This window comes from Mirounga angustirostris, unplaced genomic scaffold, assembly GCF_029215605.1.
Source record: "Mirounga angustirostris isolate CCGP_5_RB_7025 unplaced genomic scaffold, mMirAng1.0.hap1 SCAF_1, whole genome shotgun sequence".
Classification (NCBI taxonomy): domain Eukaryota; kingdom Metazoa; phylum Chordata; class Mammalia; order Carnivora; family Phocidae; genus Mirounga; species Mirounga angustirostris.
In genome coordinates this window covers 204,164,255-204,189,679 of record NW_026991709.1, presented here as the reverse complement: position 1 = coordinate 204,189,679, position 25,425 = coordinate 204,164,255, and the positions used below count along the sequence as shown (strand labels likewise).

The 25,425-nt window shown below is 45.7% G+C and overlaps 2 protein-coding genes across 13 annotated transcripts in view; both read right to left on the bottom strand.

Annotated features, from left to right (window-relative positions):
* EPS15L1 (epidermal growth factor receptor pathway substrate 15 like 1) overlaps positions 1-1,418 on the bottom strand; it is a 95,744-nt gene extending 94,326 nt beyond the window's left edge. For all 9 annotated transcript variants that reach the window (XM_045862775.3, XM_045862776.3, XM_045862780.3 and 6 more), the window contains exon 1: positions 1,303-1,418. In XM_045862775.3, the coding sequence (XP_045718731.2) occupies positions 1,303-1,335 (33 nt within the window). In that variant the 5' untranslated portion in view covers positions 1,336-1,418. The remainder of the gene's footprint in view (positions 1-1,302) is intronic.
* A 2,887-nt stretch (positions 1,419-4,305) lies between these two features.
* CALR3 (calreticulin 3) lies at positions 4,306-25,319 on the bottom strand. 4 transcript variants are annotated; one of them, XM_064598341.1, is made up of 10 exons: positions 25,172-25,319; positions 24,852-24,953; positions 22,373-22,576; positions 15,886-15,980; positions 12,843-13,031; positions 9,659-9,766; positions 9,448-9,576; positions 8,755-8,847; positions 5,174-5,262; positions 4,309-4,841 (listed from the first exon to the last, which is right to left on the bottom strand). In XM_064598341.1, exons 1-10 carry the CDS (start codon positions 25,260-25,262, stop codon positions 4,697-4,699), a joined length of 1,245 nt encoding a protein of 414 aa, XP_064454411.1. In that variant the 5' UTR covers positions 25,263-25,319; the 3' UTR covers positions 4,309-4,696. The 4 variants fall into 4 exon arrangements, with proteins under 4 accessions (XP_064454423.1, XP_064454424.1, XP_064454411.1 ...); XM_064598353.1 differs by lacking the exon at positions 24,852-24,953 and having other exon boundaries at positions 4,306-4,841; positions 25,172-25,306; XM_064598354.1 differs by lacking the exon at positions 25,172-25,319 and having other exon boundaries at positions 4,307-4,841; positions 24,775-24,885.
* Between the last annotated feature and the right edge of the window lie 106 nt (positions 25,320-25,425).

The window sequence follows — 25,425 nt, the reverse complement described above, 5'->3', positions numbered from 1 at the left end:
CTCCTGTTATAAGAACATGTTAATTAATAACCACTGGTCTTTGATACTTTTAATTTAGTGACAGTGTTACAAATTGGCTAGCTCTTGCAAGATTTAGCAGGTATGCATGTCTCTCTCCTTGAAACAGCTGGTCAGTCGTGCCAACCTGCCTATCAGCTCTCTTAAGGTTTAGCATTCTTACTGCTGTGGTCTACATTCCCATATGTCCCAGTCTGCCAGAGAATTAAATGATAATAATTACAGTATCTCTAAGCACTTTACACACTTAATCTTCACATTACCCCAATTTTTTTTTATATTTCCATTTTCCAAATGAGTTCTAAGAGCTTCACCCAAGGACACTCAAGAATAAGTGATAGAGCCAAGAACTAAACACAAGATGATATGACCCTGTGTCCTCACTCTTAATCCCAACTCTGTGCTAGATAATTCAGACAAAATGCTTATAATATTGTGCTTGGTACAACACAGGTATTCAGTCAATAAAGGCAGCTGTTATTAGCAGGGCACAGGTAGTTTCTAGTTCCCTTGAGAGTGTCACCTCCGGGAGAGCAGCGACCTTGTCTGGGCGACTGCTGCGCTCCCAACACCTGGACTAACGCACATTTGACGGATAAATGAATGAACGTCCCTCGCAGAAAACAGGGCTGCCTGCGCAAGGCTCTTTTTTGCACGTATGTGTCGCTCCACTGTTACTGCCCCTTAGTAAGACCACCAGGCGTGTTTGAGGGCACAGAGAGGGGCCCGGAGACGTGCGATCCCCCCTTTCTCAATTCAAGGGTGGCGGAAACAGCTCCCAAGGAATTGAGGGATGAGTCCAGGATCGCACTGCCGGAGGGTCCTGACTCTGGCAGGGCTCTGCCCTCCACCCCGGCGGGGACACTGTCTGCCCCGGCGCTGGGACCTATCAGGAAACAAAGACTCGCGGGGCCGACGCACCGGCAGAAAAGCTCACTCCCCTCGCCCACCTCCCCGAATGAGAGCCCAGTGCCACCATGCATCGCCCGGCCAGGGAACAGCGGCGAAGGCCGGGCGTGCAGCCGGGCCCGGGCCCCAGACTGTGCAGACACAGGCAGCGACCCCGCCTGTACACCGCCCGCAGAGGGTCGCCAGGGCGCGGGAGGCCGCGGGCCGGGTCGGCCTGTCACCTTCAGGACCGCCCGCCCACTCGCCCGCCCTCCGCGGGGGCCCCTCAGCGCGAGCCGCCGCCGCCCGGCTGGACCTCCCTGCACATCGGCCTTACTGCGATGCCCGCCTCGCGCCCCGCGCCCCGGCGCTGCGCCCCCGCCCGCCTGCCCGTACCTGCTGGGAGAGCGGGATGAGCGGAGCCGCCATCTTCCCGCGGACTCGGGCTCCGAGCGCCCGTGAGACGGGGGTGGGGCCGCGCGTGCGCACGGGTGCGAGGGGCGGTGCGCGCGCAACCGAGACCGGGAGAGGGCGGGACCGAGGCAGGGCTACGCACGCGCGACAAAACCTAAAGGGGCGGGGTCGAGGGCGGGGCCGTGCACACCTAGCCCGGGCCGGGAGGGGGCGGGGCCGGGGAGGAGCGCAGGCCCCCGAGTGGGCGCCAAGCTTTTCTGCCCCCTTAACCCCGGCCCGCTCCCCGGCCCGCTCCCCGGCCCGGCACCCGGAGAATGACGTGCTAGGTACCGTCCCCTTCCCCGTGCGTCTGGCAAACGCCTTGTGGGGAGGTTGTTGCCCACCCCGCAGAGGGTCAGGAACCTCGCCGTGCCCAACAACGCTCCCTGTTTCTAGGATAGGGTGCATATGTGTGGGGGTGGCTGGCGGTGTGTGTGTGTGTGTCTGAGGTTTGCTGTGGGGGTGTGTGTGTGTGTGTGTGTGTGTGTCTGAGGTTTGCTGTGTGGGGTGTGGGTGTGTGTGTATGTGTGGGTGTGTGTGTCCGAGGTTTGCTGGAGAACTGGTACCAGAGGGGGCATTTATTTCTTTAGACGTTTTGTCTTCCATTGGCTAGGGACACATCCTCATCTGTGACCAGTTTCCACTAATAGGGCGAGGAAAGAAAGGTCCAGCGAGGCAGCTGACCACAGTGGCACAAGGTTTCCTCAGGGCAGGGGGACCTCCCCCTACCTGGCCCCTTGTGATGGCAGCAGAGTGAGTCCAGCCAGGCACTGCTTCCCAGGCAGGCAAGCTAGAAGGCATGTGATCTCAGGGGTGGGGCACAGCCTCCTGTCCACCTCTTCCATTTTGGAGTCAAGCTGCTGCTGGTCTCATGAGACACCCCTGAGCGAAGAGCAATGAGATAAGACCATGGTCATCTCGTCTTGTCTTGAGACTCTTTTGCTGTCTGAGCTCCAAGTTTTCAGTCTTGTCATGCTCCTTCACTCCTCGGTTCTCTATATAAAAAGCAAGGGGAAGCCACCAGAGGATTTTGAACATGATCAGATTGTGTTCTAGAATGTCGACTCTCGATGCAGCAGGCAAAGTAGCCTGAGCACCGATGGATGGACAGGAGTGGGCCAGCTGGAAAGCTGGAGCGATGGTCCAGGTGCAGAAATGGAGGCTTTTAGCTGTCTTGAGTGCTTTATCCGTCTGTGTTCCATAAGGAAAAGTCAAGTCATTCTTAGACATTTCCAACAGAGGACAGTTGATATAGGAGAATGAGTATATGGCAAAAACAGAACAGGAATATAAGGTTACCTAAAGATTAGTAACTATAGGAAGCTGCTAGCCATTCTAGGGCTAAAGGCCAAAAGGGGAAAAGGTGTTACCCAAAACCCATCATCGCTAGGCCCTGAGCAGGAGCCCAGATGCCTGCTCTCATCAGCCACTGCTGTTTTCCCATCGCTCAAGTCACTGCTGTTCCTCTCACTACTGACTAAGGTGCCAGCAGAAGCCTGAAAAAATGGCTTCTCCTCTCTGCCTGCCTTCCAACTTCTTTCTGACAGAACATAACAGGAAACCAGTGGGTAAGGGTATCTGTGAAATGTCATATTCAGGCTTCCAACCTTAGTGTCAGAGCCTACAGAGGCAATGACCACGGAGACTCTCCTGCATCCTCTTGACTGGAAACAGAGGTTTGGTGCTGAGTGCCACCCAGCTAGCAGCCTGGGATTCCCTCTTACTTCTGTAGCCACCACACTGGGCAGTGAGCCACCATCCTGTGACCTTTCTTGCCAGAGTCCAGAGCTGCACTGTCCAACATGGTGGCCACATGTCACATGTGGCCAAGTAAGTTTCAATCTGAATTACAATTAAATAAGGTTAAAAATCCATTCCTCCATAGAATGTACAACACCAAGATTGAATCCTAATGTAAACTATGGACTCTGGGAGATAATGATGTGTCAGGTTCATCAATTGTGACAAATGTACCACTATGTTGTGGGATACTGATAGTGGGGGAGGATGTGTGGGTATAGATATAGAAGTGGGGGTATATGGGAACTCTGTGCTTTCTGCACAGCTTTGCAGTGAACCTAAAACAACTCCAAAACAATGATTATTAATTTAAAAAAAAAAATCATTCCTCGGTCCCATATTTCAAGGGATCACGTGTGGCCAATGGTCACTGTATTGACCACTGCAAATGGGGAACATCTCCATCTTCACAGAAAAGTTCTCCAGGATGGGACTGCCCCAAAGATGAGCTCTGCAGGATCTGAGCTGGTCTGACCCATCTTCATACAATTGTTTCCAGCATTTTCTAAGCCTGGCCCTGCTTCTTTCCTCAGTAACTTCTTACACCATTCAGAGATTAAAGGGGTAGACTGTTGAACCCCATCCCTGCACTACATGGAAGTGAGTCTTTCATTTCTGAGAGTGATAACCAACCCCCAATAAACCATCAGCCATCAGTCCAAAGTCCACATTTAAGGGCGTCTGGATGGTTCAGTCAGTTGGGCATCTCACTCTTGATTTGGGCTCAGGTCCTGATCTCAGGGTCATGAGATCAGCCCCTCATCAGGCTCTGCACTGGGCAGGGGGCTTGCTTGAGACTCTCTCCTTCTTCATCTCCCCCTCTCCACTCACGTGTGTGTCTTTCTAAAAATAAATACATTAAGTTTTTTTTTTTTTTAAAGTCCACATTTGGAGGTCTGCCAACTTCAGCCAAAGTGACAACAAAACTTGCCAGTATTTCACTTCATGGGCAGACTTTTCACATGGATCACCTAGCAATGTGTCATATATAATTTCCAATGTATCAGCTTATTTGTAATATCACTGGGTTCCAGATTCCTGGTGTCCTAATTTTATTACTTCCAACACAAATTTCTGTGTGGAAAAAGGCATCTTCAAATCAGAAGACTCTTAAGTATGACTTTTAAAAAGCAAATTATTTGATTAAGCCAAAAAGATTGAACTGAGAAATAATGACTATTTTCACTTGAGAAAATGAATTTCATTCTTCTGTCTTACAGAGAATAAAAGGCCACAGAAGTGGGTCACAGAGTGAGGGAAAAGAGGCAGCGGCTTCCTTATGGCACGACAAAAGTCTGTGCGCACAGACCTGGGTTCTCCAAAATAACCAGTATGCCAGTGAAACCTGCCAAACCTTTCTACACGAATGATGTTGTGTAAAGGTTTCATATTGGAAAAGGTTAGCATATGCTGTTAGTAACTTGCAGCCTGAAGAAATAAGGCATCATTCCTCCTTTTTCCTAGTAAGTTTTACCAACTTTTATTTATAAAACATTTTGGGCGCTAAGAAAAGAGCATCATAGGGCGCCTGGGTGGCTCAGTCGTTAAGCGTCTGCCTTCGGCTCAGGTCATGATCCCAGGGTCCTGGGATCGAGTCCCGCATCGGGCTCCCTGCTCCTTGGGAGCCTGCTTCTCCCTCTGCCTCTCTCTCTCTCTGTCTCTCATGAATAAATAAATAAAATCTTTAAAAAAAAAAAAAAAAAAAAGAAAAGAGCATCATATTTTTGGCCAGACCCCCACTGGCCTCTGGCTTCTAGCACTCAGGTGTGTCGAGAGAAAACATCTCGGTGCCCAGGGGGTGGGTCTCAGGGAACACCAGACCAACCCCACTGAGAAGCATAGGAACATTTTCAAAGAAAATTAGGCAAATTACCACATATGTTGACATTTGCACTTTTAACATGTAGATTAAAGTAGAAACAAGGTTTTACCAGTCATTTTTATCTGGGGTGGGAATGACTAAAGTTCATCCCTCCTGTGAAATCTCTGGAAAGTGTTTTCTTGCCCACCAAACCTGCCCACCAGCTGCTCCTGCTCATCTTCCTCACGGGCCTTCTTCATTTCCTCCTTGGCCTGTATAGCATCCATCTCCCTTTCTGGGCCCTTGGAGAAAGAAACAGAGACATGAGCCATTAGCCGCTGGGGGTTATGTTTCCAGGGAGTGGACTGGGTGTCCACCTTCAATCTGCTCCTGCCTTCTTGCAAGCCTCCACACTGCCTGGGGGTGGCTTGGAAGAGCCCCCAAGGATGCCAGGCCCTAATCCCTGGAACATGTAAATGTGACCTTCTCTGGGAAAGGGGTCTTTGCAAATATGATTAAGTTAAGCATGTTGAGATGGGAAGATTATCCTGGGCCCTAAATTCCATCACAAATGTCCTCATTGGAGACGGGCAGAGAGAGATTTGACATACACACAGACACAAGAGGAGAAGACCACGTGAAGACAGAGGCAGAAATTAGAGCCACATGGCCACAAACCAAGGAACACTAGGAGCCACCAGAGGCTGCAAGAGGCGAAGGAAGGATGCTGCCCTAGAGCATTTGGAGGGAGTGTGGTCTTGCTGAGGCTTGATTTCAGCTCAATAATACTGATTTTGTGGACTTCTGGCCTCCAGAACAGTGAGATGATAAATTTGTGTTGTTTTAAACCAGACAGTTTGTGGTAATTTGTTACAATGGCCACAGGAAATAAATACAAACCCCCCTTCACTTCTTTCTATTCCCAGAGTACCTGGGCCCCTGTCCTTCAATCAGGGGAGCAGTGAACAGGCAGTGAAAGGAGCCTTCTGAGTCTAAGTGAGAAATTCCAGGTACATGGGATCAACAGAAGGGCTAGGAGTGCAGACACATCAAGAAGGTTTCCGTAGTCATTATTGAAAAAGAGTAAGGCTTGGGTGCCTGGGTGGCTCAGTTGGTTAAGCGACTGCCTTCGGCTCAGGTCATGATCCTGGAGTCCCGGGATCAAGTCCCACATCGGGCTCCCTGCTCAGCGGGGAGTCTGCTTCTCCCTCTGACCCTCTTCCCTCTCGTGCTATCTCTCATTCTCTCTCACTCAAATAAATAAATGAAATTTTAAAAAAAGAAAAAGAAAAGAAAAAGAGTAAGGCTTTGTGGCAAAAATCAGATTCCAAAAGAAATGGTTCACTATCAACAAAATGAAAAGGTAACCTATATTGACTGGGAGAAAATATTTGCAAGTCATATCTGATGAGGGATTAATATCCAAAATATATAAAGAACTTCTATAACTTAAAGGCAAAAAAATGTGATTTAAAAATGGGCAGAGGATCTGAATAGACGTTTTCCAAAGAAGACATACAGAAGGCCAACAGGCACAGGAAAAGATGCTCAACATCCCTCATCGTCAGGGAAATGCAAATTAAAACCATAATGAGCTATCACCTCACACCTGTTGGAATGGCTAGTATCAAAAAAACACAACGTAAGAAGCATTGGCCAAGGATGTAGGAGAAGAGAGATCCTTCATACACTGCAGGCAGGAATGTAAATTGGTGTAATCACTACAGAAAACTGTATGACGCCTCCTCCAAAATTAAAAATAGCAATACCATATAATCCAGTAATTCCACTTCTGGCTATTTTCCTGAAGAACATGAAAACACTCTCTCAAAAAAACATCGCCTAAACACACACACACACACACACACACACAGTGGAATATTACTCAGCCATAAAAAAGAATGAAATCTTGCCATCTGCAACAACACAGATGGACCATGAGAGCATTATGCTCAGTGACATAAGTAAGACAAAGAAAAATACCATATGATCTTACTTTATATGGAATCTTTTAAAAAAAAAAAATGAATTCATAGAAACAGAGAACACATTGATGGTTGCCAGAGGCAGGGTGGAGGGGGTGGGTGAAATGGGTGAAGGGGGTCAAAAGGCACAAGCTTCCAGTTATAAAATAAATAAGTCATAGGGATGTCATGGGCAGCATAGAGAATATAGTAAATAATATTGTAATAACTTCGTATGGTGACAGATGGTAGCTAGATTTATCGTGGCAAGCAATTCATAATGTATATACATGTTGAATCACTATGTTATACACCCGAAACTAATATAATACTGTATGCCAACTATACTTCAATTAAAACAATAAAACACAGGCATTTCACAAAAGAGGATGTCCAAATGGCCACAAAAGCCATAAAACAGTGCCAACCTTCATTTGTCATCGGGGCAACAAAACTGAAACCGGAGGTACCACTACATACCTAGAGAAACCCACAATCCCCAGCACCGGTGAGGATGGGAGACAGTGCAGCCCCTCTGGGAACAGCCTGGCAGGTTCTTACGGGGTTAAACTTCTATTGTAGGACTCAGCTATTCTTGGCTATTTATCCTAGAGAACTAAAAGCACACATCCATACACAAAAACTGTGAACAGATTTTATAAGAGCTTTGTTCTTATGTCAAAAACTGGAAACAACCCAATTGTCTGTCAGCTGGTGAACAGATAAAACTACTCAGCAGTATGAAAAAAACAAATACTGACTGATACCCCAACAACATGGATGGATCTCAGACACCTTATGCTTGAGAAGCAGGCTCCAAAAGACAGCACACTAGGGATGCCTGGGTGGCTCAGTCAGTTAAGTGTCTGCCTTCGGCTGTGGTCATGATCCCAGAGTCCTGGGATCGAGTCCTACATCAGGCTCCTTACTCATTGGGGAGCCTGTTTCTCTCTCTTTCTCTCTGACAAATAAATAAATAAAATCTAAAAAAAAAAAAAAGACTGCACACTAGATGAATCCATTTATAGGACACTTGGAAAAGACAAGACGGTAGTGGCAGATACCGGATCAGCGGGGGTCGGAGTGGGAGAAGGTTTGGCTACAAAGAGCACAAGGAGACTTTTGGGGGTGGTGACACTCTTCTGCATCTGGATTTCTGTTGGTGGTTTCACAACTGTATTCGTTTGTCAAAACTCACAGGCCTCTACACCAAAAAAGGGTAAGTCTTACAGTATGTAAATTATACTTCAGGAAATGTGACTTGTCAGCAACTGACACTAATACCCAGCCTAGCCAAAGATGCAGCTAAACTGAGACTCTCATCTGCTGCCCAAGGGAACAGAAAATAGGATGACACCTTGAAAACTGTTTGGGTGTGTAAGACCTTGTGATCCAACCTGTCCTCTCCTGGGCATGCACAGGAATGATGGTAATGGCTTTATTCACGAGGCCCCAAGCTGGAAGCAATTCAAAGCTGCATCAACAGAGAATGGATACCTACCTTCTGGAATATTCACACACTAAAAACAAGCTGCTGCCCTATTTGATAATATGAACCTCATAGCACTGCCTGAATGAGTAAATATTGGATGCCTCCACTTATATGAATTTCAAAAGGAGGTCAAATGGATGTATGGTGGTGGTTCCTTTGGGGGGCGGGGGGCGGCTGGGAGGGGGCAGGAGGAGGTTCCCAGAACCCCGCTAACGTTCTGTATCTTGTTCTGGGTGGGATGTTCACTACTGAAAACTCATCAAGCCCTTTCCTGTGTGTTAGATTCAAGTACAGAAATAAATGAATAACAAATGAGAAGTTCATTGTGTGCACCGTACCTTTGTTTCCCCCCAAGTAGCCTTGCCAAAATTCTCGGCATACTCTTCATCGTCTGTGATCAGGAAGTTATCAAAGATGGTTCCTGATCTCACCTGTGGAGGAAAATGAGGCCTTTCTTACTGATGTGAGGAATATGGCAGCTTTCCACCCAGAAACAGTTGTATTTGGCTCAGTGCCATCACAGTGATCGGCTCTCAACAGTAGCACGTGCTTAAACCCATTTCTAAAACGTCCGCTCCCTCCAAGGCATTGGTGCTCAAACTAAGCTGCATACGGGGATCACCAACAATATTTTAGAAACTCCTGATGTCTGGCCTCACCCCTGGGGGTGCTGATTTAACTGGTCCCCGGTGCTACCTGGGCAGGGAGGCTTGGAAGGGTACCCAAATGACTCGAGCATTCCACGATGGTTGCCAACCGCTGCCCGAGAACCTTACTGTGCAAAGTAGGCCATGGCCAGGAGCGGCAGCAACACTTAAGCAGAGGAGTGACAGGTTCCCAGGGGGCAGGGAGGCAGACAGGAAGTGCCCAGAGGGCAGAATGGATGTCTGTTTTGTCCACGGCTGTGTGTCTTGGATCCGGGTCCAGGGGCCAGGCACATAGTAGGAGCTAAGGAGTACCAGCTACGTGAATGAAGGAGTTTAGGCTGAAGCGAGAGTTCTCAAACTACAGCAAATTAAAAACCACATGACCTGCCAAAGCTCCAGTCCAATGGCACCAATGTTCTCAAATTCAGAGAGGTCGTATTCTGTCAAATAGTTGTTTTTCATCTTCTGGTGGAGCCAAATGTCTTTGTCTATACCCTCTGGTTTCAGGCCGTCCTGCAACAACAAACTCTACGTGGTGGCCCCGAAGGACGCAGGCCGGGGGGAGGGGTGGGCATCGCAAGAAGATGTCACGCACCTGGTATGGAGGCTTCTGCAGCATCGGCCCCTGCCAGTCCCCCTCCAGCTCACTGTTCCAGTCGCTTGGCTTGCTGGCACTGGCATCCAGAAAATGCTTCTCCCAGTCCTAAAATGTGTGTAAGGAAAAAAAAATCGATTCCCAGATTTGAGAAAAGAAATTCTTAGCTACCAAGAGGCCCGTGGCCCTGGTTGAAATTCCCCCATCAATTTGGTGGTCAAAGGGCCAAGTGCTCGGGGTTCCCAGTCCCACCGAAGGCTTGGGGGCCACACACTGCTGGGGTTTTCTCCCTAAGCCTCGGCATGATCGCACCACCCTTCCCAAGCTGGTGAGAGGAACAACAGTGTGCAAAACTCAAAACAGTGGCTAAAGTTAAATGAGGGGACAAGGGGCACCTGCGTGGCTCAATCGGTTAAGTGGCTACCTCTTGGTTTCAGCTCTGGTCATGATCTCAGAGTCCTCGGATCGAGCCCTGCGTTGGGCTCTGTACTGAGAGGGGAGACTGCTTCTCTATCTCCCTCTCCTTCTGCCCCTGCCCCCCACTCGTGTGCATGCTCGCTCTCTCTCTCTCAAATAAATAAAAAATCTTTAAAAACAATGATGAGACAAAAGTGGCAATGGGGGGGAGGGGCACACAGTCACTGCTACTTAGGTGGTCTGTTCTTCTACACAGCAGTCATAGATGGAATGTTCCAGAGAGAGAGACTAGACAACCAAGAAATGTTCCAGGACTTACCTGGGGACTGCTGGGTAGCAGGAGGAAAGCAGTTACATTATATAGACCTTCTATATATATATATATGAACAGTCACACTATACACATATAGATACACATGTATACCTACACGCACACATGCATGTGTATAATACATATGAACACACATGCATACACACGTATATATAATACACACCTATCATATATGTATACACATATCTACACATATAACACATATGCATATGTATACATGTACTCATATATATACGTATTTACACATCTCTACATATATATGTGGCTTAGTAGGTGTTGAACAAATATTTGTTGAATAAATGGATGAGGAAAAGGTGCTATGGATTAATATTTAGATAAACACTTAAACGCATAAAAGTTGTATACAATGATGCTTTCTCTCTTTTAGAATAACTGAAAAATAGCAACATTTTGCATTTAGACCGTCGCTTTTCCAGGATATGCAACACTTCTCAATGATTGACACATGGGATTTGGTCGCCTCTCCTACTGCTTTTTGCCCCCACCCCAACTGGCAACGGTGAGCCGCTCTTGTGCTGGGACCAGGAAATGGTTACAATTCAATCCAAGTAGCGGGCTCCTTAGGATTGCAGCAGTGAAATCATGATGCCATCAAGAACTCACCTGTTGAGGAACTCACACCGAACCAAACATATGGACAAAACACAGCCAGCTTGGAGGCCAGCTTCCGGAAGGTTGATTAGACTTTGTTCCTTTGCCTTACTGATTACATTGTCTGTGATGACATAGTTGATGGTCAGACAGCAGAGCCCCAGGTTAGTTTTAAGGTGCCGGAAATGAATTGTAAACACAGTCCAGGGGCGCCTGGGTTGGCGCAGCCGGTTAAGTGACCGACTCTTGGTTTCGCCTCCGAGTCATGATCTCAGGGTCGTGATGGAACCCCGTGTCAGGCTCTGCGCACAGCAGGGAGTCTGCCTCAGATTCTCTCTCCCTCTCCCTCTGCCCCTCCCACTCATGTTCTCTCTCTCTCTCTCTCAAATAAATAAATAAATAAATCTTTAAAAACACACACACACAGTCCAGTACTTTTAGTTATTATGGCAAAGACAACTGTCTTAAGATAAATGGCTCATGGGTTTGGTGCGGTGTTTGATGTTCAAAACAAAATGTGGCAACAATAAACATAAACTGAAAACAAAACAAGACAGAAGGTAGCTCACGGTGGGTTGAGTGGAACAGCTGATCCGCATCCTAAATCTCGGAATCTGGGAATGCGAGCTTATATCGAGAAAAGGATCTCGGCTGATGTAATCCAGGTAAAGATCTTGAGGCAGATCATTCTGGATTATCCAGGTGGGCCCTAAATCCAAGGGAAAACGTCTTTAAAAGAGAGAGAAGAGACACGAGAAGGCCATGTGGAGGCGGACGCAGAGACTGATGTCCACCGGCCAAGGAACTCAGGAGCCAACAGAAGCTGGAAGAAACGAGGAAAGGATTGTCCCCTGGATCCTTCAGAGGGAGTTGTGACCCTGCTGACACCTGGATTTCTGCCTTCTGCCTTCAAGAACCATGTGAGAATACATTTCTGTCATCTTAAGCCATCCACCTTGTGGTACTATGTTACATCAGCCCTAGGAACCTAATGCATAGCCGTTATGTTACCGGATTCTTGCTTGTCAATCACAAGTGTGAAGCTCAAAAAATACTTTATGTCCAAATTCAGAATAACAAAAAAATCATTTTTATAAAGGCTGTTGATGCATTATCCTTTTTTTAGAAAAAACATTGGTTAAAAAAACCAAAACCTAACTTTCTTTCATATCAAATATAAAATTCTTTCACAATACCTGGGTGAAGCTGTGTGGCTGGTTTCTTTTTTTTTTTTTTTTTTTTTTTTTTTTTTCAAGATTTTATTTATTTGTGTGAGAGAGAGTATAAGAGGGAGGAGGGTCAGAGGGAGAAGCAGACTCCCTGCTGAGCAGGCAGCCTGATGTGGGACTCGATCCCGGGACTCCAGGATCATGACCTGAGCCGAAGGCAGTCGCTTAACCAACTGAGCCACCCAGGCGCCCTGTGTGGCTGGTTTCAGCAGCAAATGCCCCAGGGGGGACACTTTTTTTTTTCCAGAAAGATCGATTTTTTAATTATTTATTTATTTATTTTAACAGAGAGAGAGAAAGAGAGTGCATGCTGGGGGCCAGGGGAAGGAGCAGAGGGAGAGAGAGAATCTTAAGCAGGCTCCATGCCCAGTGTGGAGCCCAATGTGGGGCTCAATCTCAAAATCCTGAGATCATGACCTGAGCTGAAATCAAGCATTGGACACTCAATGGATTGAGCCACCCAGGAGCCCCCGGGAAGGACACTTTGTGATAATGTTGACATCGTGATGACCAGCCGTGCAGCAATCCCACAGGACCCGGGTACTTACAAACTTCATTGGCACCCTCTCCAGACTTGTTTGGGAAAAATCCACACCTGGGATTTGTCACCTTCAGCCTGGTCCCAATCCTTGGACTCTGCAGAGGACTTCTCCATCTTCTTAAGTGACGTTAAGTTCCAGTCATACTCGATGTCGCCAGATTCAATCGACTGACCATCAATCTTCACTTCGTAAGTGAGGTCTGGTCTTAAAATCAAAGCATAGAGGTGTGTAAAGCCGTCAACCTGCACGTTTTAAGGGGAGAAAGGATAATGATGAGACCCTTGACGTTTCAGGGCAGGTCTATAGACATGGTTTAAGTCTTCAAAGCCTTGTTATAGATACGAAGGAGAGAGGTTCTAGGGACAGGGGTTGACTTGACTACAAAAAATGTGTCCTAAAGAAGAAGTCTCCCCTTTGTACAAAACTTTCTCACTACCAAGTGGACTTGAGTGGCTGACTTCCTTTTCTGTAGACAGCGGCTCCCACCTAGACCCCCACAGGCGCTTATGACAGGGTGGTGGGTGTAAACCAAGGGACCACTGCTCTGTTTGATTTATGAAAAGTTATGAGGAAAACAACTTCCTGTTCTGTACTCTTTCTGAAAGATACCAAATGAAGCCTAGTCTATTTTTCAACACGGGAGAACTTTCTAATGCTCTGAGCTGTCCAACGATTTAAGCTCAGCGAGGGCAGCCCTGGTGTCTCTCTTGGTCATAGTTAAGGCCCCAGGCCAGACACAAGGGAAGCACTCAGCAAGCATTCAATAAATAAGAGATGGAAGGTGGACAGTGGGTGCCGGGGAGGTTGGGGGTGCCCAGGATGTGCCTGCCTGCCGGCAGCAGGGGGGACTCATACACCAGGCTCCAGCAGCGTTCAGTTCTCAAAGTGGGGCCGGGCAGGATCAGTGTCATTGGGGAAATGCCTGGGAAATGTCAGTTCCCAGGTCTGACATTTCTGGGTGCACATCTGCACCTGGGTGGACTCTCCAGAGATGCTGATGCTCGCTGTTCAGGTTTGGGAACCCCTGCCCCAGCATCTTAAAGGCTCTGTCAGGAGGATCCTCCCTCTGCTAAGAGCCAAAGGTAAAAGCTTCTTCAGTACCCCTCTGCTCTGCCCTGAGGGACAGGTCGCTGCTGTTCATACCATGGCCGATGGCTCTGTGCCCCTCTCAACCCCCGTAGTTCGCTGGGACAGCTGAGTACACACTTCTCCCAACGCTGTCTCCCTGCTCTCTGCCCGTCTTCATCTCCACTCACCTTTCCTAATTTCGACTTTGGGCTCACTGGCCAGCTTGTTGGTACCTTCCAAGATTTAACCACAAGTGCAGAGCCTCTTGAGGGATAACATCCACTCCCACACATATGCAATGGATCCAAACCAGGATCTTTGATCCCAACCATTGGCCTGAGCTTCAGACCACAGTTTCCAACAACTTTCTGGACACCTCTATCTGGATGTCTGCCAGGATTTCACAACCAACAGTTCCAAACACAATTCCTGACTGTTCCCTGGCCTCCTTACTGGCCTTTGCTTTTCCTGCTGATAAATAGCAGTGCTGCTGAGAGTCATAGTCCATATCCCCAGCACTCACTTTCCAAACATTGTGAAGTCCTCTGGGTCCCGCCCCTGAATTATCTGTCAAAACGGTCTACCGTTCTGCATTCCACTGAAGCCTTGGCCTAACAATCTCACCCTTCTCCCTGCCTACTGATCACCCTGTCCCTCCACCCCTCCTCCCAAGAGCATCGAGGTATTTTTCTAACATGCAGATCTGACCCCCTCCCTGCAGACCCCCAAGGGCTGACCACTGCCTGTAGGGGAGGTGTCCAGCTGTTCCTTCACAGCATCACCGAATGGATCAGACCCCCTGGAGATAGTTTCTCCTCACTGGGAAGACTGGAATGCCCGACTACTTGCTGTGAGTCAGGGCTCCTTCAACAGAAGCATTTTATTTTTCTAGCAGGTTGCAGAAATAGCACACATCTGAGAGCGTTATCAGCCTGAAGGTGCCACTCAACCCGCCTCCCCCCGCCCCCCCACCACCACCACCAGGCTTGCTGACCTGAGCGGATCATGCTTTATCTCACCTCCCCAGCATGGTCCTGGTCAGACTCCACAGCCTCTGTTAGTGTGACCTCTGCTCTCTCCTACACACCTGATGCCCAAGTGAACAATTTCTTGGGAATCAGGTACAAAACCTATGCACTAAGATTTGGATTTCGAGTTCTCCCTTACCCCCCCCCCCCAGGAGGGATGTCAGGCCTCTCGGTGTAGAGGGGACCAGATGATCCTTTGCAGTCACCAAGTCAGTGGGTGGGAACCACGCTGTTGATAGAGACTCACTGGAGCTTGTGGGGAGACCGAACACCCCCCAGCTTGGGTCAGGACCCTTCCGCTCCATGCTATCAATGCCCACATTCGCCCAGATTTGTGGAGGCCTCCCATGTTGGAGCTCTGGGCACTGGGGGTGGCCCAGGGGACAGGTCCCTGCTTCCTGGCCACTCCATTCAAATGGAGGGGGTGCTTCGGGGAGTGCACCTCCCTTCCATGGGCCCAGGGCCAGGGACTTGATGCAAGCTGTGTCTTTGGAGAAGCCCTGGGCCGGGCCGTGGAGTTATAAAGTGGGCTCCAAGGCAGAAAGTGTTATTTCCACAGGATCCATGGGTAGAAGGTAATAAAGTGCGCTTTCATTTCAGAAACATTCCCATTTCTAAATGTTTTGGTACTTTGAAGATTAATTTCTCCAGGCTGTTTTGTTTTGTTTTTTTTTTTCCCATGCTGAATGTTTCATTCCTTAGTGAGGAGGGATACAGCTGAACTGTGACTATATTGTTGTAACCCTACAAGGCAAATCATAGTGCAGGTTACAGTAAAAAGTGGCTCTACCTTCCTGATGGGTACAAACCTCAGAAAACAAGCCAACGGGGTATGTAGGTATCTCTAATGAGCCTGCTACACTGGAAACCAGGGGCAGGGAGTGTCTTGCTAAGATCCATCTCTGGCTCAATTAAATATTTTAAGATCAAAGCTATTTCCTCTAAATTTAGGTTATCATGAAGAGTTAACACAATCGCAGATTTGAATACAAAAGCTTACCTTACACCTGATTGATTTCTTGTTTGAGTGATACTGATTCTTGAAATGTAAAATAACATGAACTTTCTTGATATCAAATCCACAAATATCGGGTCCTACCAAAAAAAAAAAAAAATGAGCTGTTCTCAATTTCCTTCTCTAATGCGTCACGCCAGCCATTCCTCTGAAATAACATACGAGGACCGGAAGCTTACATGTGCAGGAATAACCAGACTTTGGTGTGGATACTGAAATGGACAGCGACGGCCTTCAGGTTACTTCTCTGATCACGGCAGCTTCTCAAGTGTAAGGCAGCACTTGAGTAAGAAAAGGATTTAACAGTCTAGGAAGCGTCCCTGACGTGCTGCCTGAGGCTTAGGCTCACTCTGAAGCTCTGAGAGATGCCCTGTGCCCTGGGATCCCAGCTCTTATTCACTGTGCTGAGACATATTTGGATCTATGCAGCTCCCCATGCCTGTGTCCTATTCTCTAAAATAGGGATGTGAATCTTCCAAGGCTATTTTGCCAGTTAGATGGGCTAATGTGTGTAAAGCATTTAATACAGCAAAGCTCAGTATTTGTTGCTGTTATGTCCCAATACACACACACATATTCAGATTAAGGGTTTCTGGATATACTAAACAAGGTTTGCAGGAGGAATCTGGAAAATTTGTCAAACCTTCCGAGGATGTTTGAAATTACCCCGCTGCTGCTTTATTGACCTTAAGCCTTAGGAATGTACTAGAGCATCCGGGTATCTTTCTGTCTCAAATAAAATTTCACCACATCCACTGACCTGGGCCTGCACCCACCCCTAGGGATTCTGTGAGGCTGTGTAAACACAAGCAGATGACTGCGAATTTTTTTTTCTAGAACTTGCAGTGATGAACCTTCAGAATTAAGAGAGATCCAGGCTGCACATAATTACTTAAAGGACATTATCAATTTGCTAGAGTGGATGTGACATTGAACTTGGAAGTGGCATCCTGAGGGACGAACAAAAAACACCATGTCTACCTCCCTGAGTTCTCAGAGGATGCTTGTTTGTGTAATTTCCTTTTTTTCTTATCACTGGAAAACATTCCAGTTCAATTTTTAAAACAAAAGCTATGGTATGTGAACTATTTGTATGAAAGTCTACTACCTGGGGATTAAAACATGAAATTTTTCCTTTAAAACTGGTCAGAATTTTCCTATTTCTAAGCACCTACATGTTTTAAATATTAAATTAAGCTTCAGAACATGCCCAGACATGACCGGAAAATCTGGACATTTTCCGTTAACAGTGATCATAAAATATTTATGCACATAATGTATTTTTATGAGGAAATGGGGTAGACAGAAGGGCTCAAAACAAGCTGACCTGCCTTTGGGCAAGGAAGTTTAATCTTTGGGAGCCTTAAGGTTTTGTTTTGGTTTTTCTTTTGAGATTTTATTTGAGAGATTGAGTGCAGAGAGAGAGAGAACAAACGGGGAGGGTCAGAGGGAGAGGAAGAAGCAGACTCCCCACTGAGCAGGGAGCCTGACACAGGGCTCCATCCCAGGACCCCAAGACCATGACCTGAGCCCAAGGCAGACACTTAACTGCTTAACTGACTGAGCCACCCAGCCCCTGCTCCCTGAGCCTCAGTTTTTTTGTTTTTGTTTTTAAAGATTTCATTTATTTATTTGATAGAGACAGAGACAGAGAGCATAAGCAGAGAGAGGGAGAAGCAGACTCCCCCCTGAGCAGGGAGTCCGAAGCAGGGCTCAATCCCAGAATCCTGAGATCATGACCTGAGTCAAAGGCAGATGTTTAACTGACTGAGCCACCCAGACGCCTGCCTTGTTCTCTCTACTTCTGTGTAACACTATGACCAGCAGTGTATACAAACATGAAAATGGCATAACAGGTGTCCAAAGCCTGATGCTGATCATGATAAATTCAGAGATAAGCATATAAAAACTATGACAAAGGGTGCCTGGGTGGCTCTGTCAGTTAAGAGGCTACCTTCGGCTCAGGTCATGATCCCAGGGTCCTGGGATTGAGCCCCACGTCAGGCTCCCTGCTCGGCAGGGAGTCTGCTTCTCCCTCTCCCTCTGCTGCTCCCCCTGCTTGTGCTATCTCTCTGTCAAATAAATAAACAAAATCTTTAAAATAAAAAAGAAAGAAAGAAAGAAAGAAAAACTATCACAGAGAAAACTTCTGCAAGACATCCACATCACAAGAGAAAAGAACTTTAAAAAACCATTCCTCAAATTTGAATTACCGATGGATATTTTAAAACTACATTTCCGTTGACTTTTTTCACTTTTTAAAACTCCCCATTTGTGTTCCCTCTCTCACTGTCTCTCTGTCAAATAAATAAATGAAATCTTTAAAAAAAATAAGATTTATTTATTCATTTGAGGGACAGAGAGAGAGCATGCAAGTGGGGGAAGGGACAGAGGAAGAGGGAGAGAGAGAATCCCCAAGCAGACTCCCTGCTGAATGCGGAGCCCAAAACGGGGCTCCATCCTAGGACCCTGAGATCATGACCCGAGCTGAAATCAAGAGTCAGATGCCCAACCAACTGAGCCACCAAGGCATCCCTTGGTCTTCTTTTTTGAGACTGTTTTGGCTATTCAGGGTCCCTTGAGATTCCATATGAATTTTAGAATGGATATTTTCGTTTCTGAAAAAAAAAAAAAAAAGTCATTGAAATTTTAATAGAAATTAGATTGATGGGCACCTGGGTGGCTCAGTCGTTGGGCGTCTGCCTTTGGCTCAGGTCATGATCCCAGGGTCCTGGGATCGAGCCCCGTATCGGGCTCGCTGCTCGGTGGGAAGCCTGCTTCTCCCTCTCCCACTCCCCCGCTTGTGTTCCTGCTCTCGCTAACTCTCTCTCTGTCAAATAAATAAATAAAATCTCAAAAAAAAAAAAAAGAAATTAGATTGAATGTGTATATTGCTTAGAATCTGTAGGTTGCTTTGTCTAGTGTTAACACTCTAACACTATTGAGTCTTCCAATCCATGAACATGGGATATATTTTCATTTATTTATGTCTTAATTTCCTTCAGCAATACTTTGTTGTTATCACTGTACAAGTCTTTCACCTCCTTGCTTAATTCCTAAGTATTTTACTCTCTTGGATGCTACTGTAAATGGAATTGTGTTTGTAACTTCACTTTCAAATTGTTCATTGTTCATATATAGGGATGCAACTGTTTCTTTGTGTGTGTGTTGACTTTGTATCCTGCTACTTTGCTGAATTCATTCATTAGTTCTAATAGTTTGTGTGTGTGTGTGCAATCTCTATGAACTTCTATGTATAAGATCCTATCATCTGCAAAGGAAGAAATTATATGATCTTTGGATGACTTGTATTTATTTTTCTTGCCTAATTGCTCTGGCTAGGACTTCTAGTACTATGTTGAATAGAAGTGGTGAGAGTGGGCATCCTGGCCTTGTTTCTGATCTTACAGGAAAAGCTTTTTCTTTCACCACTGTGTTTGCTGTGGGTTTTTCATAGATAGCTTTTATTATGTTGAAGTAGTTTCCTGCTATTCCAGGTTTGTCGACTGTTTTTATCTTGAAATGATAAAATTTGTGATGATCATGTGTTTTTCTTTCATTCTGTTGATGTATCATATAATATTGACTGTTTTTCGTATTTCAAATCATCCTTGCAGACCTGTAGAAATGCCACTTGGTCATAGCGTATAATCCTTTTTAATATGCTGAATTCTTTTTGCTCGTTTTTTGTCGAGGATTTTTGTATCAGTGTCCATAAAGATATTGTTCTGTAGTTTTCTTTTCTTGCAGTGTCTGTCTTTGGTGTCAAGATAATGCTGGCTTCATAGAATGAGTTGGGAAATACACATCCCCTCCTCTTCAATTCTTTTCATAAAGTTTGAAAAGGGTTGGTATTAGTTCTTCTTTAAATGTTTCATAGAATTCATGAGAGATTCAGCAGATTCAGGACTTTTCATTGTTTGGAGAGTTTGGCTTACTGCTCTCTTTACTATTTATAGATCTCTTTGGATTTTCTATTTCTTCATGAGTCTTGGTGGGCTTTGTGTTTCTAGGAATTTGTCCATTTCATCAAGGTTATCCAATTTGGGGGTGTATAACTGTTCTTAGTATTGTCTTATAATTCTTTTTATTTCTGTAGAATTGGTAGTAACATCCCATTTTAGTTTTAGTAATTTGGTTTTAGTAATTTGAGTCTTCTTTGTCCATTTAGCTAAAGGTTTTGTCAATTTTCTTGATCTTATTGGAGAACCAACTTTTGCTTTCATTGATTTTCTCTGTTGTTTTTCTACTCATGATTTCATTTATCTCTACTCTAATCTTTATCATCCCTGTCCACTTCTCCCTTCAATTCTACCAGTTTTTGTTTCATATATTTTGATGTTCATTAGGTGTGTAAATGTTTATAATTATTACATCTTCTTGCTATATTGACCTTGTTACTAATATGTAACATCCTTTGTCTCTTATAACCTTTTTTATTTAGTTAAAATCTATTTTGTTTGATATTAATATAGCCACCCTGCTCTCTTTTGGGTGCTATTTGCCTGTAATATCTTTTCCCTTTCTTTCACTTTCAACCTGTGTCTTTGGATCTCAAATGAGTCTTTTGTAGATAGCATATAGTTGGATCATGTGTTTTTATCCATTCTGCCAATCTCTATCTTTTGACTGGAGAGTTTAATCCATTTACATTTAAAGTAATTACTGATAAGAGGGGACTCACTTCTGTCACTCTATTTGTTCTCTATATGCCCTTCAGCTTTTTTGTCCCTCATTTCCTACAGTGCTGTCTTTTGTTTTTAGTTGATTTTTTGTAGGGAAATGTTTCAATTCCTTTTCAATTTCCTTTTGTGTATATTCTATAGCTATTGTCTTTGTTGTTACCATGGGGATTACATTTAACATCCTAAAGTTATAAGGCTCTAATTTGAATTTATACTAGTTTAACTTCAATAACACACAAAAGTCTGCTGTTCACCTCTTTGTCTGCACCTCTGTGATAAGAAAGAGCAATGAGCAATCAGAGCTCAGATCCCTGATATTTGGAGGACAGAGTCCTTTTTGCCCACCCTCTCTGTGGCAAGCTGTGTGTGGGTTACTCCAGGAGCACACACATAGCTGTCTGCCTTGTGGCTTGAAATGGGGGCTGGATATATCTACTGTGGTAAGAGGTGAAATTAACCAAAATTAACCTTCCCATTCTTTCCCTGGAAGAGGCAATCTTTCCATAGACTTCAGAGTTCCAAGACAGTTACATCAGATTCTGTTGTTATGATTGTTGTCTAGGTGGGGAGATGGATTCCTGGTGCTTCCTACTCCATTTTCCCAGAATCCTCTTCATTCTGAAAGCTTTTTGAATCCACACCCTTCAGTTATGTCTAGTTCCTATGGCCCAATGTGGTCCCATCCCGATTCTGGCACAACTTTTAATCAATTACTCCTGTTATCAGGAGATATTTAAAGCGTTCCAGGAGTCAGCAGGGGATAGACAGGAAACATTTTGGCCTTCCTATCATTTTCATGCCTCAAAAATATTATCCTTCTGGTTTTTTTTCAATCATTAAAAATGTTAAAACCAATTCTCAGCTCACAGGGCATAACAAACATAGGCTGTGGGCTTATGTGGCCCTCGGCCAAGGTCTGCTGACTCCTGATATATTCCAAGTACTTGGGGCTACCTTAATGTTGAATAAATAACTTTCTCAAAAGTACAATAGGGGGCGCCTGGGTAGTTCAGTCAGTTAAGTGACTGATTTGATTTCAGCTCAGGTCATGGTCTCAGGGTCCTGGGATTGAGTTCCACGTCCAGCTCCACACTCAGTGGGGAGTCTGCTTCAGGATTCTCTCTCTCTCTTTGCCCCTCTCCCCCACTCACTCACACACTCTCTAAAATAAATAAATCTTTTTTTTTTTTAAAGATTTTATTTATTTATTTATTTTACAGAGACATGGCAAGAGAGGGAACACAAGCAGAGGGAGTGGTAGAGGGAGAAGCAGGCTTCCCGTGGAGCAGGGAGCCCGACGCGGGGCTCGATCCCAGGACCCTGGGATCATGACCTGAGCCGAAGGCAGAGGCTTAACTACTGAGCCACCCAGGCGCCCCTAAATCTTTATTTATTTATTTTTAAAAATTTTATTTATTTATTTGACAGAGAGAGCAAAGGACCACAAGCAGGGGGAGCAGCAGAGGGAGAGGAAGAAGCAGGCCCCCTTCTGAGCAGGGAGCCTGATGCGGGACTTGATCCCAGGACCCCGGGATCATGACCTGAGCCGAAGGCAGATGCTTAACCATCTGAGCCACCCAGGCGTCCAATAAATCTTTTTTTTAAAAAAAAAGTTACAATAGAATGGTACAGTTGCCTTTTTATATTAATTAGGTTAAACAGTATTAAAAACCTTTGGTCAGATATACTCAATACTACTGTTTTGGCAAAGTCTTAAGCAGAGGATTCTATGAAGTGGAAGGATTCAAAGCCCCCAGAAATGGTTGTTTTGTACTATCTAAACTCACCAAACATAATATAGTACTGGGATTTTCCATTCAGGTTCTTCTGATCCACGTCTGCAGGGAAGACCTTAATGTAGCCCCCTCCACAGTCCATCTTCTGCTCGTGTTTCACTGTGTACTGAATGACCAGAGTCTTCCCTTTATTGCTAAATGGTTTGAATCGTGCAGAGATGGCATAGAATCGGCCATTTTGAGTGGTTTGCAGACCTTTAAACAAAAAAAAATACTCATGAAGGATTAGGTACGACACTGTGCTCAGTGCTGCAGGGAATTAAATGGCTGTCCTTCTCCCACCCCCAGTAATAACAACTTATGTCAACCCAGAGCCTAAAACACATTTTTACAATAACACACGACAGGCATACCACTAACAGGCTCTCTGCTGCCACAGAACTTTCCACGCTCAGGTGTTTTTGTGCTCAATATACCACTGTCATGTCCTAAGTTACAAAAACACTTCAGCTTTAAATGACAAATATACAACCTAATTATGGATAAAAAGTTAATTTTGCTTCGAGTCATCTTCCAAAGAAAGTGTGGGAATATACAATAAAGCTTGTGTAGCAACTTAATTAAAAAACAGAGCATCCTACATCTTTTCTTTAATTCGAATCTTAAAATAGTTGCCTAACACACACCACAATGGATGGAGTACAGAGTGCTGTCCTGTAAAAATGTGCTTCACTGCACAGGATGTGCTGGCCCGAACTGTCCTCTTTTTAAAGATACCACCCTTTTGTCACATGAATCATCTCATATCTTATAAGTTTAGGTGTTCACTTTTAAGACTAAACCCCCCTTTTTCAGTAGCCACAGGCTCTGTACCAAATCCTTATCTTATATTGGAGTATAGGACAAACTTGAAAACAGAGGCAGTCTTACTATAACCTAGTCTTCCTTGCTCCACATTCCTGCCCCCATACCTGCCAATGCTGAGATCCATCATAAATGCACTTGGCATTTTCATTTTCTATCAGTATGTCCAAGCCTGAACTCCTGGCTAACCGCTCACTACCACACTCATCTCTCTCTCTCTTCCATTCTCTGCACCCCCACCCTTCCCTTTCTCAAAGAATTCATAGGCTCACACCCCCCCACTCCCTTACCAACCAGGCAATTCCTAAGGCCAAGATTCACCACCTCCCTCTCTCTCACCACCCTCCTCAGCCACCCCCATCATCTCTCACCACTTCCCATCTCTGTCCAACTAAATTCTATTTATCTTTCCATCCACCACTTCTGTGTGATGGTCCTGAGAGACCACAATGAAAGGGGCCAAATTAACTGGTATCCCCAGTGCCTCGCCCATGTGTGCTTTCAGTAAATGTGTGCTTTCAGTAGATGTGTGCTGGGGTGAATGAAACACAGAGTCTCAGGATCCCAGACTAGAAGAAGAAAAAACACTGTGGGGGGAAAACCCAAATGACTCTAAGTGGACACCCCTATCCTTGGACAAGCTTGATGGAACCACCTGTTAATTTCACTCTACTTTTGTCCTATGGGCCGAATATTGACCAACTCATGGAGTCAACATGTAACTTAGAAAACAATGCATATATAGTAGAAAACTGGAAGCTGCCAACAGCTTGGAGTAACAGAGCCAAGATGGAGGTTGAGCGGAAGGCTGGTGAAGAGGGAAACTTTCCATCTAAATCAGGTGTCTGCAAACCTTTTCTGCAAAGCCAGAGAACAAATATTTTAGACTTTGTGGGCCATATGGTCTCTGTCCCAACTTACTGTCTTTGCAGCATGAAAAAAGCCATAGCTCTATGTAAATGAATGGGCATGGCTGTGTTCCATAAACACTTTACTTATGGACACTGAAATTTCATATATTTCACTGAATTTTATATAATTTTCCTGTAACATAAAATACTATTCCCCTTTTGATTTTCCCCCAACAATTAAAAAATGTAAAAATCATTCTTATCTCACCAGCTGTGCAAACAACCGGTGGTAAATGAGTTGTGGTGTGTTCATCTTTTATCATCAGGAATGAGAAGACAGAAGTCATCCTTGGTACCAGGAGGGTACTGACTTGGCAGGGGGGGGAGAGGGTGCAAGGGGGACCTCTGAAAATGTTCCCTATCTTGACCAGGGTGTACAGATGTAAACACTCATCTTTCTGTACCCCTAAGATCTATGCACCTGACAACACGTACCTTTTATCCTCATTTTTTCCTTCTTAAAGTGAAAACAAAAATGAGAAATATCCCTTAACTTTCTTCCCTTTGCAGGTCAAAGATCTGGGGTCTCCAAACTCATGCGACTAGTTGGTATACAATGGGGCAATCTTGGCAAGTAAAGAAAGGAAAGAAAAAGTAGTGCCAGACTTTATCCAAGCCTTCCTTAGTTTCCCCATCAGTGAAACAGCTTTAAGGGATGTTGGGGTGTGCCACACCTACCTTGCAAGGTTGCTATGGTGGTGGTGGGGGGGGCTGTGGGACACTTAGCTCGATTTCCTCACCATTCCTACACTAACCTTTGTCTTTCTCTTTATGACCATAAAACTTCCCCGACGAGAGTCTAAAATGCCCAAATTGAGAGTCATTGGTGGACTGCACCCATCGGTTCCTCCAGCGCTCTGTGGGGGGAAACAACACGGGTTGGGGCTGAAACTGTTCATTGGAGTCATGGAAGGTGTGGGGGGGGGGGCGGGTAGGAGGGGGAGGCTCAGGGCTTCGAAGCGTCGAGGCTTCGCCACCACCGATCCCGCGGCGATGAACTGGGGCAATGGTGACTCGGGCTATTGGCTGGGCAGCTTACGCCCCCACTCCACCACCACGGGCGTCGCCTCTTCACCTCCGTCTAGAAATTCCTCTTGGAAGTAGACCGTGGCTAGCGCCACCCTCAGCATGCAGACCGCCCAAAGCGGAACGTGAGCCACAGCCATGGAAGGCGCGCTGCACTTCTCGTAACCGCTCCTTTGCTCCCAGAGGTCTCCGCGGCGTGCCGGGCCGGCCCAGAACTACAACTCCCGTCACGCCTCGCGATTGTGACCTGAGGCACCATTGGCCCCCAGCGCGCAGTGCACGCCGGGCCCGTCCCGGCACTAC

Bases quoted from the DNA above. Each gene is read 5' to 3' on its own strand.
- CALR3 (XM_064598341.1), bottom strand. From the start codon at position 25,262: ATGGCTGTGGCTCACGTTCCGCTTTGGGCGGTCTGCATGCTGAGGGTG. The intron at 22,577-24,851 runs GTTAGTGTAGGA...TTTTGTTTAAAG, and splicing joins TCATAAAGAGAAAGACAAAG to GTCTGCAAACCACTCAAAAT. The intron at 9,577-9,658 runs GTGCGTGACATC...TTGTTGTTGCAG, and splicing joins TGCAGAAGCCTCCATACCAG to GACGGCCTGAAACCAGAGGG.